The following is a 12317-nucleotide window of genomic DNA, read 5'->3' as shown; positions in this document are numbered from 1 at the left end:
GAGTAAGCCCTGCTGTGAATATGCTGATCGTTGAAACTTCGCGATTAGGAATTTGATTGAGAAATGAGAGTACCTACCTAATTCGGGTGCAAGACCTATTGTGAGCTTGATGAGTCGTAACTTCTCCAAAATTACCAACTGCCGTCCGCACTTTTTCCTCTCCAAATTAGAAAGCCATGCCGCGTAATGAGCGGGGTAGCGCTGCTCGGGCGGCCAATGCCGCCGCTCAACGTCGCCGCCGCGAACGGATGGCCCAGGCCAGACGGGAGGCGGAGGCGCTCCGTGACGCTGAACGGCACCGACAGCGGCGGGCTGCCATGGATGACGCCGAGAGAGAAGCGGACGCTGAAAGGCAGCGGCAGAGGTGGGCTGCCATGGATGAGGCTGAACGGGACGCGGTTGCTGAGAGACAGCGACAGCGGCGGGCGGCCTTCGATGACGACGACAGAGCAGCGCACGCTGAACGTGAGCGACAGCGGCGGGCTGACTTCGATGACGCCGAGAGAGCAGCGCACGCTGAACGTGAGCGACAGCGACGGGCTGACATGCCCGACGAGGTACGTGACGCGGAACGGGCAGCTAATGCGAGGGGTCACATGGAGGGGCGCCGCAGGGCCGACCGGGCCAATCGAGCCGCCTGTGACGCCGACTCTGTGCTGTCCGGTCGCCAGCCGGTGGCCAGGCTTGACACGGGGGCACGCGACACGGTATGTCCGCACTGCGGCGCCCTCCTCTGGCGAGAGGAGCGGGCCACTATCTGTTGTTCGGGGGGAAAGGTAAACCTTGATCCCCTGCCGGCCCCGCCACCGCTGCTCCGTGACCTGTGGACGGGTGACACGCTGGAGGCACGCACATTCAGGCAGCACTCCCGGCGCCTGAACACGGCGCTGTCTCTGGCATCTATGATGACGAGAGAGGTGAGACCGGCGGACGGTGGGTACGCACCATCGGTGATCATACAAGGTAGGTTGTATCACCGCGTCGGTCCGCTGCAGGCCAGAGACGGGGAGCGCCCGTCGTTCGCCCAGATTTACGTAAATGACCCAGACTGTGACGACCCGGCGGCAGAGGCCGCCCTTCGCCTCGGACATGTGCCGCTACCCCGCGGCACCCGGGAGCCAGAGCGGGTGCGTCTGCTGACGCTGCTCGAACAGCTGCAGGTTCTGCTGCGTCAGGTAAATCCCTATGTGCAGGACTTTATCCACGCCGCCGAGCTGCCGGAGGAGGAGGTTCAGCAGCAGAGACTGGTGGTAAGTGCCGACGCCCGCCCGGCCGACCAGCACCCCCGACGGTACAACCGCGCCGAGGGGTTCCGGGAGGTGGCCGTGCTGATGGACGAGGAGCCCGTCCACCAGGACATCGTGCTGCGTCGCCGTGCCGATGCCGAAGGTCCGTTCCTCCAGACGGTAAATGAGACGCACCGGGCGTTTGAGGCTCTGCACTTTGTGCTCCTTCTGCCGTTTGGCACAGACGGCTGGCAGCCGGACCTACGGCAGGCGGTGGCTAACGGGCGCGGGGACGTGAGGGGCGTGTCGCTGATGCAGTACTACGCTCATCGGCTGCAGCTACGACCCGATCTCGATGACTCACTGTTCCGCGCAGGACGCCTGTTTCAGGAATACGTGTGCATGGCGTTCGCACGCGTAGAGACACAGCGTCTGCTGTACCTGGCTCGGAACCAGGCCGGCCTGCGTGCCGAGCTGTACCAGCGCCTACAGGACGCGCTGCCGGGGGACGCCGAAAGGGAGCTGGCCGGCGGAGACCGTGTCGGTCAGCGTGTCATCCTGCCGGCCTCCTTCACCGGCGGGCCCCGGTATTACCAGCGCAGGTAAGCTATTTACAAGCGCATTGCATTGTTGCTTATTATGTACAAATCAGTTGTTGAATTTGAAGATTAACCCGTGCCCTGCCGGGGAAAAGGGAGCGTTTGAACAGCCCCCCCCCCCATCCGCTGCAGGGTGACCCATTCTCTTTAAAAAAAAAAGTTCAGCGATTGATAGGTGCAATCAAATATAAATAAACATATATCTAGGCATTTGATGTCGGTGACCTAAGGTCAGGTCAATTTTGCGACCCAAACTGTTTCCGCAAAAAAAAATCGCCTATTTTGGTGGTTTTGCTCCCTGCAGACAAAACTGTTCACGTTTAGTCAAAACTGAGGAATTGCTTGAAAGAGCGTTACCCGCGCCCCGCTGGGCTATTCAGCCATACAATTTCTTTTGCTTCAGTAGGTCATAGGTCTGTTCAAGGTCAGGTCAAGGGTACAAAATGCAAGTTTCTACATTATCGGCCTTGCACCGTACATAGTTGCCGAAGAATGGACTGAGGTGTTCTGATTGCCTGATTTGCCCAAAAGGTGTTCTTAGGCTACCAAGACAATATTCGTTGCATACAATATCATTCAAAGGTCAAGGTCAAGGTCAGGTCAGGTCAGGTCACCAAAAACAAAATATAGAAAAGGGCATGTGCGACACATGTTTTATGGGTCATTTTATTCATAGAATTCAATAGGCACACTCAATAAGTGATATGGACCACCTCTGGATGAATTTCAGGTCGAGGTCAGGTCAAGGTCAGGTCAAGTGAGGTCAAATTTTGAAGTTGGTTGTTAAGGCCTAAAAAGGTGTCTATCTGATGTAGTTTTCACGGCGAATCGAATGGTGCTATTTTTGTTTCCGTACGAGGTCTAAAACTTCCAAAAAGATCATTTTTCAAAAAAAATGTGTCGTGACGTCATAAAATTTTGAATAACTCCCCCATTTTTGAACCGATTCTTCTGAAAATTGGTATGTAGGTGCACATAGACCACTTCTCTGACATATTTTTCGGTTTAACGATACACTCAAAATTTTGGATATTATAATTATTTTCCCAAAAAAGTCAGTTTTTTTTAGGACAAAAAATGGGCTAAAATCCAAAATTGAAAAAAAAACGAGATTGCCATTTGATAGACAAAGTAGAATCACGTATAACCTTTTTTGTTACGTCTCGATTCCTTTGAAAATTAAGATGTTAGCGGCGTTTGAAATTTTGCCGTTTTTGAGGCGAAAATGGCGAACATGACGTCACTAAAACGTCATTATCTAAAACAAATTTCGACGGATTTCGCTCAAATTTTCAGGGAACGTGTCAAATCCATGTATGATAAGGTACTGAAAGTTTGACGTCGCTGGCGTAACGCGTTTAGAAGAAATTGGCGAAAAACGGGAGGGGGGGGGGGCAGATTCTGCCCCGCCCCCAGCGGGGCGCAGGTTAATAGGACTATCAGATGTGCTTTTTCGGGGCACTTTGCTTTATTGGCTTCCGAGTTGTGCGCCGGTCTGCTGACAATTGTCGACTTTCGACCTGAAAATTGGCGAAATTTGGTAGTACCTCTGGTGACCTGACCAAAAAAGTGACCGAAGTAATTACGTCACTTTTTTCGACGCTCTTTCAAACACCGCCTACCCGCCACCCGGTATCGATACGTGGCCCAGGAGCCGAATTAGAAAGGGTGTTTTCACCCTCCCCCCATTTGGGCGTTGAAATCCAGGAGCCCCAGCGGAGTGCGGGTTAGGTCACATAATGCGCTCAAATTAGCGTTTTTCAACACTTTTTAAACGTATATGACTTGGACTGGCTATTTTGATCTTTCCCTTCCTTGCCCGAATATGCGAAATTGTTTGTTTTCGAATTTGAACGGTTGGATATATAGGTATTACCGTGTTGATGAACTACGGAAATTCTGGGTTCTCGAGAACGGAAGGAATGTATTTTGAATGCTGATCACGTCATATTTGGGACGTGAGGTCACGAAAGGTCACAATTCCAAAGATCAACACAATACCATCCTCCCCCCCCCCACCCCCCACCAGTTGGTCGCGTTGTGATAGGTATAGATGTCAGCCTTTGGATATGATTTTTATCCTCATTGAGTGTTTTACCGTTATCTCAACGTTTCAGGTACCAAGACGCCATGGCCATCGTGCGAGTGTACGGGCGGCCGACATACTTCGTCACGTTCACCTGCAACCCAAACTGGCCGGAGATCCAGGCGGCGCTCCTGCCCGGCCAGGATGCACAGTCCCGCCCCGATCTGGTGGCCAGGGTGTTCCACCTGAAGCTGAAGGCCCTGCTGAAGGAGCTCACCACCAGCGGCATCTTCGGACGCTGTGTCTCCATGCTGATGGTGGTCGAGTTCCAAAAACGAGGAAAGCACTAAATGTTTGTATTTGTGTGCGTGTGGGGGGTGGGGAGTGAGAAAACCGAGCTCATCATGCATCAATTTTACATCGTGTGCATAACCTTAGCGCTCAGTTCACTTACGGTCAGGTCGAGCTTACAAGTTAAACCGCAAGATATTTTAAGAATCGCGATATCTTTACCTATCTGCAATGGGCAAGTGCAGCTAATAGCTAGCAGTGACTCGAAAGGTCATGCTGGGTCATAAGAAGGTCACCAACTGTGTTTTTTTTTCGACGTAACCTTTTGCTTGATGCATGGCAGAGCAATGAAAGCACCTGGATTGTGTGAAATTCACCATCTCTGATCGATTTATAAGCAACAATGTATTTTTCCGTTAGGTCATGACCTTGACCTGAGGTCAACTTTTAAGGTCATATATTTTATCTCATGCAACGTGTTGTATTCGATAGGTTATGAAACGTTCGGTCATCATCCTGACCTGAAGTCCATTTTTTCATGTAATATTCTATCTCAATCGACGTTTGAAACATTATTTATTTTTCCTGCAGGTCTGCCGCACGGCCATATCCTGGTCATCGTCCGGCAGGAGGACCGCCCGCGGACTGCCGACGATGTAGACGCGGTGATCACGGCGGAACTGCCCGACCCGGCCAGGTCAGACCAGGCACGCCGCCTGCACGAGATCGTGGTGAGTACCATGGTACATCGCCAGTGCGGCGCCGCCAACCCGACAGCCGCCTGCATGGACGGCGGCCGCTGCTCCAAGGGCTTCCCCAAGCCGTTCGCCAACGAGACAGAGTGGCGGGATGACCATCCGTACCCTGTCTACAGGCGGCGACCAGCAGCCGAGGGCGGCCAGGAGTTTGTGCGTGACGGACGGCTCATCACCAACCAGTGGGTGGTACCCTTCTCTCCATACCTGTCCCTAAAATATGAGGCGCACGTGAACGTGGAGGTGTGCTGTTCGGTGCAGAGTGTGAAGTATCTTTTCAGGTACATCTACAAGGGCCCGGACCGCCAGATGGTGCGCGCTGACAACCTGATCGGCGGCGATGACGAAATCGCCGAGTACCAGGACATGCGCTCGATCGGCGCCAGTGAGGCCTGCTGGCGTCTGTTTGACGTGCCGATGAGCCAGCGGCAGCCGAACGTGGTCGCCCTACAGGTGCACCTCGAGGACCACCAGCTGGTGTACTTCGAACCGGGACAGGAGCGGCAGGCGGCCCAGGCCGCCCGACGCACCCACCTCACCGCCTGGCTGGAGTATAACCGGGAGTCGGCCGCCGCCGACCCGGACTGCCGCCGACTGCTCTACCCGGACTTCCCGTCCCGGTACACCTGGCAGGCCGGCCAGAAGGTGTGGCGCAAACGGCGCCAACAGCAGGCGGCAGAGGCCATCGGCCGCGTGGTGAGCCTCTCACCGCGTCACGGTGACGTGTTCTACCTGCGCGTGCTGCTGCACCACGTCGCGGGGGCGGCGTCCTTTGAGGAGCTGCGCACCGTGGACGGCGTGGTCTGTGCCACCCATCGTGAGGCGTGCTGCCTGCGCGGCCTTCTGCAGGACGACCGCGAGTGGGAGGTGACGATGGAGGACGCGGCGCACGCACAGATGCCGGCTCAAATCCGGCGCCTCTTCGTGACGCTGCTGCTCTTCTGCGCACCAGCCGATCCGTCAGAGCTGTTCCGGCGTCACCTGGACGCCATGTCTGATGACTTCGGCCGTCGTCATCGCGACCTGCCGGACGAGCTGCGCGCTGCACTAACACTGGTGGACCTTGAGCGGCAGCTACAGCAGGCCGGCAAAGAGCTCCGAGACTTCGGTCTGCCGGAGGTGACGCCCGATCAGCGGGCGCGGGCGGCTGAGCTGCAGCAGGCCGCCGAGCTGCGCCAGCTGCCGCGGCTCATTCAGGAGGAGCTAGAGTACGACGCAGCAGCGCTCAGAGACCAGGTGGCCATCCAGCTGCCCACTCTGCTGCCGCCGCAGCGCCACGTCTTCGACCTGGTGATGACGGCCGTCGACGGGCGACGTCCGCTGGCCGTGTTCGTGGACGCCGCTGGCGGCACCGGAAAGACGTACGTCTTCAACACGCTGCTGGCGGCGGTGCGCTCGCAGGGTCTGGTGGCGCTCGCCGTGGCCTTCAGTGGAATCGCTGCCACTCTGCTCGACGGCGGGCGCACATATCACTCGCGTTTTAAGGCACCGCTGCAGGTGGACGCGACATCAACGTGCGCCATCAGCGCGCAGAGCCCGCTGGCGGAGCTCATCCGACGGACGGCGCTCATCGTGTGGGACGAGGCGCCCATGGCTCACCGTCACCACCTGGAGGCGTTCGACCGCACGCTGCGTGACGTCACTGGCAGCGAGGAGCCGTTCGGCGGAAAAGTCCTCGTGCTGGGCGGGGATTTCCGCCAAATTCTCCCAGTCATCAGGTAACTAACAACAACAGGCGTTCAGTGTGTATGAGAAAAAAATGCGTATCCAAAGATAGCTGTGGCACGTTTGCTATTATTAGTGTAATTCAATACGACTGATATAATGCTCTTCGGCGCAATCGCATTTCTGCAGTTTAACATGTCAAATAAGTCGTAGCCATGAACATTCAACCGCTATGCCTTCAAAACGTATTCACTGATTTATATCGATGCCAGCGTCGTAAACACACTGCCGCAGCGGATTGATCGTAGACCGCATGCTTTGTGGTTTCTTTAGCTTCGCCCTGGTGGGAGGGGCTTTTTGACCACACTCGCCAGTTTACACTCACACTCGCCCACACAGTGAGCCCAGTAAAGAAATCTGGGCTAAATTTGTTATGGCCGAAAATAAATCCATTGTGCACCGTGTGAGTTATTTCTTACATCCGGTCACATAAGGTCAACGGGTCTCCAGATTAAGATTAAGACGGGTCATCCAGCAGTTTTTTGCGATAACTTTAGGTAAACATGTTAGAGCGATGCAAACACGTTAGTTAGATGGATTCAGTTAAACGATACAAATCGACAGTTATGACACGTGACCTTTACCGGTAGGGTCACGACCTCGACCCTAGGTCAGATTTTGTAGTCGGTCTTTTGAGGTGAGATTATACTTCATTCGACGCGTCTCAACGAGCGTAATGTGTCGCTGATAAAATCGACAATACAATCTTGATGAAAAAGTTTCGCAGAAAAACGTTTCCCGAAAAATGATAACGCTTTAGTTTTTCCCCTGTGGCTTAGACCCCCACCAGGGCGCCGGCTAAACAGCCATTTCTGAGCATTAGTGGCCGTCTCGGCACGTTTTTATATGCATATTTTTGTCCGTTTCAGGCACGGTACCCGCGCACAGGTGGTGGACGCCTGTCTGCGGCGGTCAGTGCTGTGGCGTCACTTCATTGTGGCGCCGCTGCTGGAGAACATGCGGGCGCGGCGGGCAGCCGGGCCGGACGGTCCAGAGCTGCGGGCGTTCTGTGACTGGCTGCTCGAGCTGGGAGAGGGGCGCGCAGAGGGCCCCGAGGATGGGTTTGTTCAGCTGCCCCCGCACCTGGTGATGGACGCCGATATCGACGCTGTCATTGACTGGGTGTTTGATGACCTGGCAGGGCGACACGGTGACCGGGAGTGGATGGCGTCGCGGGCTGTGCTCGCGCCGCGAAACACTCGGGTCGACGAGCTGAACGCCGCAGTCACCGAGCGATTCCCCGGAGAGGCCGTCCGCCTGCTGAGCGCCGACAGTCTGGTGGAGGAGGCCGAGCAGCTGGATATTCCACATGAGTATCTCAACACTCTGTGCGCTCCCGGCTTCCCACCTCACTGCTTGATGATAAAGCCAGGCATGCCACTCATGCTCCTTCGTAATCTGTCCGCCACTGACGGACTGTGCAATGGCACGCGACTTATCGCTGGTCGTATCATCAGCCCGCGACTCATGGAGGCCACTATCGCCTGCGGCAAAAACGCCGGAAGGCAAGTGCTTATTCCACGGCTCCCACTCCAGCCCCCGGATGACGCGTTTCCCTTCCGCTGGGAGCGTCGCCAGTTCCCCGTGCGGCCAGGTTTCGCCATGACGGTGAACAAAGCCCAGGGGCAGACGCTCGGTCGGGTCGCAGTCTTTCTGGAGGAGCCAGTGTTCAGCCACGGGCAGCTGTACGTGGCTGCATCGCGGGTCGGCCGGCCGGCGGATCTGAGGATCGCGCTGCCCAGAGGTGGCCAGGGCGCAACACCCAATGTGGTGTACACGGAGGTGATGGGCCGAGGTGATGGCCGATAGATCCACGGGTCGCAGAGGCGACGGGTAGCCAGAGCGCTACGAGCAACGTGGAGAGTAGGGAGAAAACGGCCGGCCGACCGTGATGCAGGACGGATCAATCCTGGCGAGCCAATGCGCCGCCAAGTGGAAAATTTACACATTAACATAATGCCGCAACTGGCTTTGGTGACCTCCAATGCGCGAGCGCAACTTATATTTTGAGGATAAATCAATGTATTGAGTGGCATGTTATAAAACATGTTTGATATGCTCTGATGATATATTTGATGTTTGATGATATATTTTGATATTTGAGAGCACATCTAACAATGGGCGTTTGCCCCCAGCTATACAATCGGCTGCGAGTAGCACACACCGAGTACTTCTCGGGGGGCCTTATTGCCGCTGCCCACGGCCGCCGTGTCTTCCCTCACCAGAGGTGTGCGCTCTGCACTCGGTGAGGGGTCTCGGGCGTTAAATAGAGACGCAATCCGATGTGGCAGCCTCCACGTGGCGGGTTGCGGGGTAAAAGCTAATAGCCACACAGAGCGACACGTAAGTATTTTACTGTTGTATTCACTAGATTTGATTGCGTTGCAGAAACATGTCATGTACTGTCACCTGCGCACTGCAGCTGCTTCCACTTCTTATCACGACATGACTTAGTGTCAGCCCCGATGAAGGCAAAAGGACGCACGAGCGCTGCGCTGGATTCTCCGACAGCATCTTCTTAGTCGCGGTGGTGACTGATACAACCAGCGTCTTACGGGTAAGGCAAGAAGTAAAGTATGGTTTGGTATGTGTTGAGTAGAGCTTCTGGGTAGGGTGGGGTAGTGTAGCGTATGGTAAGGTTGAGTGCATAAGGGGCCAGCATGCAAAAGACTCAAACAACCCGTAATCAGCACCAGCATACCATAGGTACACTTAAAAGTATCAAATTTCACCTAACTCATACAAATAAAAATATTACCTCATACATCAAACTAATGGTCCCATGAACAATAGCCATCGAAACGTACAGTTCTCGCGTGTATCCATCCATCCATCCATCCTGGGTAGGGTAGGGTATTGTAGTGTATGTTAAGTTTGAGTGCATAAGGGCCCAACATCCGAAAGACTCAAACAACCCCGGTTAATCAGCACCAGCATACCATACAGTTCAATTAAAACCAAATGTCAAACTTCACCTAGCTCATACAAATAAAAATATAACCTCATACACCCAAACAAATGCCCCCATTAACAATATCTATCGAATCTATACAGTTATCGCGCAAACATGGCCATCTAGTCTATATTATGATTTATAAGTCGTCCGTGCGTTCTCCATCCATCCATCCGTGTGTCATGTCTTATGTGTCTTATTGCGCCTGAAAGGCGCCGCGTATCGGCGTGAAATTTGGCATGCCGAATCTGTGGGCGTGGGCGGCCTTTGTATTAAAATTTGGGCGTGATCGGGCCAGGGGTGCGCCGTCAGCGCGTGAATCTCTCCCGCATGACGGGCCGCGGCTGGCGCCGAGCGGAGAGCACGTGCTCTAGGCTCATTTTCTTCGCTGCCAAAACTGAACGAAAAGCAGCAGAGCCGGCAGGTCATTGAACTTTGACAACGAACACCGGCGCAGGGCACCGCTTGCCAAGGGGATTCGCCAGTAAATAAAGCAAATTTATTCTTGCAACAACTCAGCCACTACTGGGCCGATTGTGCTGAAAGTTGAACTGTGGGTGGGCAGGGCAGGCGCGGATACAAGGGGGGGCCATGGGGGCCATGCCCCCCCCCTTGGCCGATTTTTTTTCAAAAATAAAATAAAAAGTTAAAAAGCTGAAAAGGGGGCCTCCTGAAAATAAAGTGGCTATTCATGTTGAGATGTTGCCTGAACAGCTAGATAAGCTCAATAGACGCAGCTTTTTTTTTGGGGGGGGGGCCCAACAAGTGGGAAGATGGGGCCTCCAACAGGTGGGATTATGGGGGCCTCCTGGTTTCTAATGGCCCCTCCCTTGGAGATTTTCTGGATCCGCCCCTGGGGCAGGGCACTCACCAGGCGATGCATGGTCATGTGATACAGGTGCGGTGGACCGACTGAACGTGCGCACGTGAGGGGTCGGTCCTATATCTAAGGAACGGCTGGGCCAATTGCGCTCAAATTTGGTACACAGCTTCAATCGAGTATGAGTAGGGTATGAGTAGGGTAGGGTAGAGTATGTGGAGGGTATGAGCAGTGTATGGGCAGAGTAGGGTATGGGCAGGGTAGGGTATGGGCAGGGTGGGGTATGGGCAGGGTAGGGTATGGGTAGGGACCCAAATAATACAAACAAACTATTTTTAAACCAGCATAATGCATCCGTAAAACCAATTCAATCAAAACGTGCAGTTATAGCGCAAAACATGCCGTCTAGTCTATATTATGAATTATAAGTTGTCCGTCCATGCGTCATGCCTTATGTGTCTTAATGCGCCGGAACGGCGCCACGTATCGACGTGAAATTTGGCATGCCGAATTTGTGGGTTGAGGCGACCACTGTATTAAAATTTGGGACGGATTGGCCCAGGGGTGCGCCGTCAGCACGCGCTCGCGTGCGCCATAGGGTTAACACGGGAAACGGTCAAATCGAAGATCGGGCGAAAACCGGCCTGCGGCGCCCACTTCCCGGGCCCAAAACTCGGCGACAGATTGCCGTAGCGAGGTGGGGTTGCCACCACTGGATAGAGGAGAGATGGGCCTAGCGTATTGATATGGTTTCATAGTATAGCACGCGCCACGTGCAAGACAGCACCCCCGGTTGTGAAAAAATGACCGATTTCATGCATTGTGGGAAGAAAACCGATGCCGCTGGAAAACGGCTTGACGGAATGAAATCGGTGTTGTATCATTTTGCAGACAAATGTACGTGTAATAATAGGAAAGCAAATAAAAAGTGACGATCCGTACCATTTCTTTAATAATGAAAAATTAATTTGAAAATTTGATTTGCACGGAGCGCGATGTCCTTTACAACATCAAAACGTATTGAAAACGCTGATCAATCGCTATGAAACCTACATATTCGGAAAGAGCATTCTTTTCTGACCAATATCCACCCAAAATATTTTCGAAAAATTCATAAATTTCCGTGAAATTAACTTAAGCATACGACAGTATTTCGGTAACGCCACGCTGCTTTCAACGAATTTCTGTTGATCGCGTCGAAGGAGAAAAGTGCCTCCGCGCCCCCGGGATTCGAACCCGGTACCAACGGCGCTGCAACCCGACGCGCTACCAACTGCGCCACGGCCGACTGGCTTCCGAGGGCTCAAATATTGTTGTAGTTTAAAAGTAGGTGAGGAAATGACTGTGAACTCTTAATACAGAGCGGTCATAAATGCTTTCCGTTATTCAGTTTGATGCTTCGTCCTTAAGTATTTGAAATATTAAAGTGTACTTTGAACATATATTTTTTTTTGCATTGAGTGAGATATTCATTTATTCAGGCTTGCGTTCACTTTTTGGCCACGGCCTTGATTTGTCGCATAGCAACGGGATACGCAACAATAGTATAAACAACTTCAGCAAAACAGGCTCGGGTGATAGCGTTCGCTGTGGGATCGACTGTTCGACGGGCAATCGTTTGAGTGAAATTTTGCGCATTTTTGCGTATTATCTTTGCTCACCTGATTGTTGATCGTCTCAGTAAGCCCTGCTGTGAATTCGTTTGCTCGATCGTTCAAACTTTGCGCTGAGGTGTTTGATTGATAGACATAGTATTTCGGGTACCAGACCTGTTGTGGGCTTAATTCCTCGTAATTTTCCCAAAATTATCACCTGCCTTCTGCACTTTTCCCCATCTAAATTAGATATCCATGCCGCGTAATGAGCGGGGTAGCGCTGCTCGGGCGGCGAATGCCGCTGCTCAGCGCCGGCGCCGCGAACGG

The 12317-nt window shown here is 53.5% G+C and overlaps 1 protein-coding gene across 1 annotated transcript; it reads left to right on the top strand.

Annotated features, from left to right (window-relative positions):
- Positions 1-374: 374 nt before the first annotated feature.
- On the top strand, positions 375-8431 carry LOC122368646. Its single transcript, XM_043342803.1, has 5 exons — positions 375-557; positions 996-1828; positions 3943-4190; positions 4734-6615; positions 7492-8431. The coding sequence occupies exons 1-5, from the start codon at positions 375-377 to the stop codon at positions 8429-8431; spliced, it is 4086 nt and encodes a 1361-aa protein (XP_043198738.1).
- Positions 8432-12317: the final 3886 nt, after the last annotated feature.

The sequence above is a fragment of the Amphibalanus amphitrite genome, unplaced genomic scaffold (assembly GCF_019059575.1).
Source record: "Amphibalanus amphitrite isolate SeventyFive unplaced genomic scaffold, NRLGWU_Aamphi_draft 000032F_arrow, whole genome shotgun sequence".
Taxonomy (NCBI): Eukaryota; Metazoa; Arthropoda; class Thecostraca; order Balanomorpha; family Balanidae; genus Amphibalanus; species Amphibalanus amphitrite.
This window is presented reverse-complemented; position numbering and strand designations above follow the sequence as displayed.

Coding starts and splice junctions, on each gene's coding strand:
- LOC122368646 (XM_043342803.1), top strand. CDS start 375: ATGGATGAGGCTGAACGGGACGCGGTTGCTGAGAGACAGCGACAGCGG. Junction 1,829..3,942: donor CCCCGGTATTACCAGCGCAG/GTAAGCTATTTA, acceptor TCAACGTTTCAG/GTACCAAGACGCCATGGCCA. Junction 4,191..4,733: donor GGTCGAGTTCCAAAAACGAG/GAAAGCACTAAA, acceptor TTTTTCCTGCAG/GTCTGCCGCACGGCCATATC.